Below are 6,900 nucleotides of genomic sequence, written 5' to 3' on the forward strand. Positions count from 1 at the left end.
GGGGGAGCAAGGTAGGCATCACCATTTAATAGGTTCTAAATCTGGGAAATCCCAACATGTCGCAACTGGACTGAGAGGAAAGTGAACGGGAAAAGGGAAGAGGTTCCCGGCTGGTAAAGGCCAAGGAGAAAGGAACCTCAGAAGGACCAGAGGGTCAACAATAACGGTGACGCCTTTCTGCTACTGTCAACGGCAACTAGAAATGCTGCAAATGAAGCGAGCTCCTTCGCTATTATTTTGTCCCTACCTCTCACTACTTGAATCCATGATGCTTTGTGCTACATGTTTATACGTACCCACATTTTCTATTCTTTCAGTTATGTAGGAGCCCTCTTCAGAACCTGCTCCTGCAGCACCAGGCATATAACCCAACACCAAGCTTGCTGTCATCAAGTTCAATTCTGACTGACAGTGACCCTGTCTATGAGTAGAACTGCCCATGTGGGTTTCCGGGGCCTCATTGTACTCTGACACAACAATTGGTGGGTTCAAACCGCTGACTTTGTGTTTAGCAGCTCAATGGGTAACAGCCACCAGGACTCCATACTAGGCACTAGCAAATGATATGTTTGCTGAATGACATCTCAGGGTCCCTTCATATGTTTTGAATCATCAAAGGACCCAAAGCTTCGGTCAAAAGAAAAGTAAATTTTGGTTTCCACAGCAATAACCTCACGGAGCTTCATCACTTACTTCTTGATCCCTTAAATTTGTGTCTCCTGCAAATATCACCGTGGCGGACTCCGGAGCCTCCTGCATTTCCTTTAGAACCACTTGCAATTGACTGATGCGTTCCTTCGCATGCCCTCTGGTGCTCTCCAAATGCGAAGTCATAAGGCAGAGGTCATTGCCCGACACAGTCACCTAAGACACGATGGATAAACACAGTCATTAAAGTTGCTCACTGGTCACTCACGCTGACCTCTGGTCACAGATTTAGCAGATTGTTCAGATTGTTCAATGAGTTAATGGATATTTACTAAACAAACAATATCATCGGCATGTGCTCAACCCGCTGGGTTATAGTAAGTGTAAGGCACCGATCCTACTGACAAAGATGACTCCTAAGCAAACACCAACCTCAAACGTCACACCTCCACAGAGAGGCAAGGTCCCCAGGCACTAATTGGCTCTCTCCCCTGTCCCTACACTTTAACAGACAGACCGCTTTTAAATCCCCCTAGATCAGAGGTTCTCAAGCTTCCTAATGCTGCGACCCTTTAAAATAGTTCCTCATGTTGTTTGTGGTGACCCCCAACCATAAAATTATTTTCGTTGCTACTTCATAACTGTAATTTTGCTACTGTTATGAATCGGGCAACCCCTGTGAAAGGGTCGTTCGACACCCCAAAGGGGTCATGACCCACAGGTTGAGAACTGCTGCCCTAGATGGCTACAGTACAATTATCATTTCCTATTTCCTATTAGGGCGTCAACGGGTGGTGCAAACAGTTAAAGTACTCAGCTGCTGACTGGGAGACTGGCGCATACATCTAGTGGGGCCTCGGAGAAAGGCACGGTGGTCTTCACTGGAAAAGACGCCAATGAACATCCCTTGGAACAAGTTCTGACACCCATGGGCTTCACCATGAGTTAGAAGTAGCTCAAGCGGGTTACGCAGTGCGCTGCTAGTGGCAAAGTCTCAACAGTTCAAATGCACCAGGTGCTCTGAGGGAGAAAGATGAATTTGTCTGTCCTGTGCAGACGTGCAGCGCGGAAGCCCACGGGAAGTTTGACGCCGTCTTCAATGGCAGAGGTTGCTGGGTTCTATTGGCAGAGTCTCTTCTATAAGTACTCCAAAATGTCAGTCAAGTGCGTGAATGGGACAACGATGTTGTTATTTTAAAATAACTGTTATTTTTACTAACTGCTGTAGAGGCAAGTTCAAGTTCTTTCACATTGGGCGTTCATGGCCCTTTGTCCTTTGGACCCAGCCTACTTTCCTCCTACCGTCACACCCCCCTCTCCTTCATGTTTCTACACCTACCTGAAGAGAGTGCTCATCCACACACAGAAATGCCCGCCTTTTCAGCGTGGATGGTGGTTCCTCCACCCGAACTGCCTTGCCTCTCCGAATCCTAATGTCTAATCTCACCTGTTTGTCAGAGGCCCGAAAGTCAGAGTACTTCCTTCATGAAACCTTCATTAAACTTTTCTGGTTACAAGTCATCCTGCCCTCCTCTCCTCTAAACTCCCACAGCACATCACACGTTACCTCTCCTCTCCTCTATTTTAGCTATGGTGTGTAGACTTTCTTTCCTAATCTGTAAATTCCAGGAGAGCACGATCTATTTGACTATTTTGTGTGGGCCTCACAAGGTACAACGTAGCATCAGTTACCAAGCATATAGGAAACACATTCGTTTACAGAGCAAAAGTGGAATCTTAGCAAATGCTTAAATATTCCTAGGAAACCAGTGTTTTCTATTTTCAAAAGTCTATAATGAAACTGTACATAAAATTGTAATACACAAAGCTATTGGAGGTTATTTAAAGGAATCTAAGTGAGAAACGAAAAGACAACACCATGAAACCCTAATAAGCCCAACTCTGTATTAGGAAGGCAATGTGCAGTCACGACTTACGTGCACACGCAAAAGGTTTCTCATCATTTTGGTGCTCGGAAAAGGGACAATCCCTTGGCTCTTTAGTTTGACTCTTGATTTCTTCAACATGATGGCTGTGAAATACCCCTCTTCATTACCTGCAAATGGTTGGGAAAAGAGTGTAGTTTGGGGAGAGGGGGGGGGTACATTTAAAGCATGATCAGATTATTACAAGTTCCCCAACAAAAGGTTTTAAAACAAACAAGTACAGACATTTAAATGGATCTAGGTCTTTTAAGTAAACAGTTAAAGATGGCCATCTGAATCCATAGATTTACCTACCTTCAATTACAATGGAAACTGAAAATGAAGAACAGAAATCCCAAAATAAGAATAAATTCACCTACATGACAAAAACAGTTAAGGATACCCAAACTGAAAAACTTCTGAAAGAGACTTGAACTGAGGCAAATTGACAAGGATTTTGTTTCACTCCCACTGGAAATGCCCAAAAAACCGTAAATGGATTTAAAAAAAAAATGTAAACAACTGGAGTGAAAGCTTCCAAGAGTTCTTCAGAGGGTGAACGGGGTAATGACAAGCAAGGGAGCTCACTGGGGCACCTGTTGCAGGCAGCAACAGAATGCAATCAGATTCGCTGCACACAAGCCAGGAAAGGCTCTGCACCCCAGCACAAAGTTCGGGGTAAAGAGCTGGATGACGAACAGAGTGGGCTAGTTGAAGGTTTGTATATGAGCTGAACACCTCTCGGGTCTCCACCTCAACCCCAGCGGCCAAGTCCACTCAGGTGGAGATTAGAGGCACGTTAGGGAATTGAATTGCAGACCCTGACAGACAGCTGCTATGCGAGGGGTGAGTTGGTGGAGGGAATGCACGGGATAGGCTGAAGGAAGGGCCTGAAAACAGGGTAAGTGAGCATGTGCCCTCTATGTAGAGGGAACGTACCCTCCCCTGACCTGTTTCCAGAAAGCAAACAAACCACGCAGAAAGCCCAGTGCTCACACACTCTGCAGTCGGAGAGCTGAAGAATTTAAAGAAAAACAAAGCAGAATTTAGAAACTGAACAGCCTTACATAAAAAGTCTCCATGAGCGGACAGAGACAACTGACTCCTTGGTGGTGCTTTGAATTAAGCACTGAGATGCTAATCCACCAGCAGCTTTTTGGAATGGGACTGTAGAGGTCATTCTAACTCAGAACGCCTGGATGGCAGTGGGTGTATGTACTGACAACTAAGTAAGCAATGAAGAAGCAGTGAGTTCCACTCAATCCCGTGATGAGGTGTTCCAAATCCAGCTCAGGGATACAACTAACTTTTGAGTGCCTGAGTTCAAATATAAACCACATGCCGAGGACCCTGACATATTTGCGTAACAGGCCAAAATCAAAGGAGAGTCACCACAAACAAAACAAAAAGGAGGGAGTAAAAACAATGCAGGAAGAAATGTAAACCTGAAAGAGACAAAGCCTGACTTCCTCAAGAAGTAAGATATAGAAGCCCCCAACTTATGACAGTCATTATGCATGAATGCATGTTCTCAGCACTCGAAATCCTAACATGTCCGACATCTAATGTTGCAGTGCATGATTTGCGGATGCTGTCATTCTCTGCCATGCCCCAACACAAAGATTTATAAAGATGCTGTTAAAAAGAGCAATTATAATGAAAAAAGAAAACAAAATTTAAAAACCCATAGATATTTGACTTGGTAGATCCCATTGATTTTTTTTTTAAGGAAAAGTTCACTCAAAGAACAGTAAACTTGTTACCTGTAATAATTTCATAACTGGTTGCTCTCTTCCTTAGGTAGCTATAGTACGGAGGAATTACTTCTTGAAGAAATACCACGTCTGGGCTGTACCTAATTTAAAGCATCAATTTATTATCAGTACTGGGCAGACCATTTCACTTTCACTAGCTACACAAAAGATACGTAACCACTACTCTACTAGTCAGTGTCTACACTGATCTTTACGAATCGTAAAGTGAGCAATATCTGTGCTGTGTAGGCAAGATTAGTCCCTACTCCTACATCCTGTTCCTAGAAGCAATCACTTTGTTTTTTCAGCTATGGCTCTCGGAGCTGAACGAGGAGCCCAGTCTGATTCTACGGCCTGTAGTCTTGAGCTGTTACACTGCAAGATGATGCCACTGTTGAAATGAAGTAATACTTACAAAGCCAAATAGGAGCACACCCCGCGAATCCTCTCTGGCAGGTTGTTTAGATCCAATCCATCAATATTCCAGGTGATGAGGGAGAACATGCTGCCATCTTCTTGCTGGCCATTTTCAGGAGGGCTAATTTTAGAATCATGGGAATCAGTTGTTTCTTCCTTTGTGAGGTCAACACTGGCCAGATCAGAACGAAACACAATTTCATAAATCACTTATGAATTGAATAATCTACAAACTACTTCGTATGTACTTGAAACCTTCTTTCTATGAACATATTTATTACAAACACAAGTACCCTCTAGAAGAAAGTTGTGTGGCTGAGGAGAACGATGCTTACAATTCTTCCAGGGTTATCCGGATACTTGTTCACTAACACTTTCAGCTACCTCAGCATCCTTCATGACATCACTAAAATTAGTGATACAAAACCCTCTAACTACTAAAATTAGTATTACAAAACCCTCAAATTAGACTAAGATATAAAATATGCAGAGCCAACGGTATTATTTTAAATAAGATTGCCTGGTGACAGATAAATAATGACTGACAATTTTAAGTTACTGCTCCACTGAGAGGTGCTATCTCATTCCCCTCTCCTTGAATCCAAGCCTTAGGGACTTATCTGACCAACAGAATCTGGGGGAATGACATGCTGGATTGTTCAAGGCATGGCCACAGTAGCAGTTTCCACTCCAGCCTTTTGAAACACTCTCCACCCCCACCCCTACCCCCCTCTAAATGACAGGCTCCCCTGCATCTGCCACACTGCACAGGCACGTGCACGCCATCCCACCAGGCCCCACCAAAGCTCAAGAAGCAGGAGCGGAGGAACAAAACATTATTAAAACGTGAACACGAAGGATTTAAAATAAGGTCTTGTGTTTATCATGTAAGGAGCCCTGGTGGCGTAGTGGTTACGTGTTGGGCTCTGACCCTCGTGGTCGGCAGTGTGAAACTGCCAGCAGCTCCTCAGAACAGAAGACTGGGCTTTCTACTCCTATGAACAGTTAGTCTCGGAAACCCACGTGGGCTCGCCGAGTCAGCACTGACTCAATGGCAGTGAGTTTGGTTTTTTGGTTATTTATAAACTTAGCAGATTTAATACCAATAATTTTTCATGTTGAAAAAATTTCAGACTTGCAAAAATAGTCAAAAGAATTCCTGTATGCTATTCACATAGACTCCCCACAAGTTAGCATTTTACTTAACACTGGCTTGCTTTATTCGTTTTGTTCTGAAATGTTTCATTAGACACTTCTGTATTTCCTCAAACCAGACATGCTTACACACATACCCTACAATTAGCAAAATTAACACTGAGGTGACATCAACTATCTTAAAGATCTATTCAAATTTCACCAATTGTGCCAACTAATGCCCTAATCCAAGATCACACATGGCATTCTGAAATCCTATTTCAATCTTTGCTCCAGAAGAATTCATTCTTGTCTTTGTCCCTCATGTGCTTAATGTTTTTGAATAAGACAGGCCAGGTGTTGTACAATGAATGCCCTTCGCTTTGGGCTTATCTTGTGGTTGCTCCAGATTAGATTCAGGCTATGCATTTTGGGAGAAAGAACGACACACAGAAGTAGTAGTTTCTTCCTTAGTATAGGACATTGTGTTGGGAGGCACGTGACATGATTTGTCCCCATGCTGCTGATGGAAACTCTGGCCAGCTTTCTCCACTACAAAGGTAGGGTCTTCCCCTTTGTAGGTGAGCATTTTGTGGTTCTTTTGAGACTATGTAAACAATTCTTCATCAAACTTCCACCTGCTAGTTTTCTATATATCAAAATACTAAAGGGCAGACACAGCATGCGCGGACAGTTTGTGTAGCCTGTCAGTGCCCCTGGCTGAGATGTACTCCTCCAACATAACCAGCTACTTGTGCAACACCCCCACCCCACCCCCACCCCCAAAACACATCTCTGTGAGGAACTTGGCTGATGACACCAGGTCTGAAGATCTACATCGCGAACTTGGTCGCAATGGGCCTACTGTTGAAGTGTATGTTCCACTTGATTGCCACACTCGATGCCCAAGAGGCGTTGCTGATGTTCAACTTGAGGATGTTCGTGCTGCCAAAGATGCTTTACATACGTTGCACAGAAAAAGGATTTGTGGCCATCAAACTGAAATCCAGTTTGCAGGGGGG

At 43.8% G+C, this 6,900-nt stretch overlaps 2 protein-coding genes across 2 annotated transcripts in view; one reads left to right on the forward strand and one right to left on the reverse strand.

Moving 5' to 3' along the window:
* The window catches only part of LOC105979518 (patr class I histocompatibility antigen, B-2 alpha chain-like), a 254,494-nt gene that overhangs the window by 164,147 nt on the left and 83,447 nt on the right, over window positions 1-6,900 (forward strand).
* Window positions 1-6,900, reverse strand: part of TDP2 (tyrosyl-DNA phosphodiesterase 2) — an 11,337-nt gene that overhangs the window by 3,682 nt on the left and 755 nt on the right. Inside the window, exons 2-5 of the mRNA XM_030887170.2 lie at window positions 4,743-4,953; window positions 4,337-4,428; window positions 2,586-2,704; window positions 694-864 (exon numbers count right to left, since the gene is read on the reverse strand). Coding sequence (XP_030743030.2) covers window positions 694-864; window positions 2,586-2,704; window positions 4,337-4,428; window positions 4,743-4,953 — 593 coding nt within the window. The remainder of the gene's footprint in view (window positions 1-693; window positions 865-2,585; window positions 2,705-4,336; window positions 4,429-4,742; window positions 4,954-6,900) is intronic.

Source organism: Echinops telfairi, unplaced genomic scaffold (genome assembly GCF_000313985.2).
Source record: "Echinops telfairi isolate 266 unplaced genomic scaffold, ASM31398v2 ScPeMD7_5868;HRSCAF=6743_0, whole genome shotgun sequence".
NCBI lineage: Eukaryota > Metazoa > Chordata > Mammalia > Afrosoricida > Tenrecidae > Echinops > Echinops telfairi.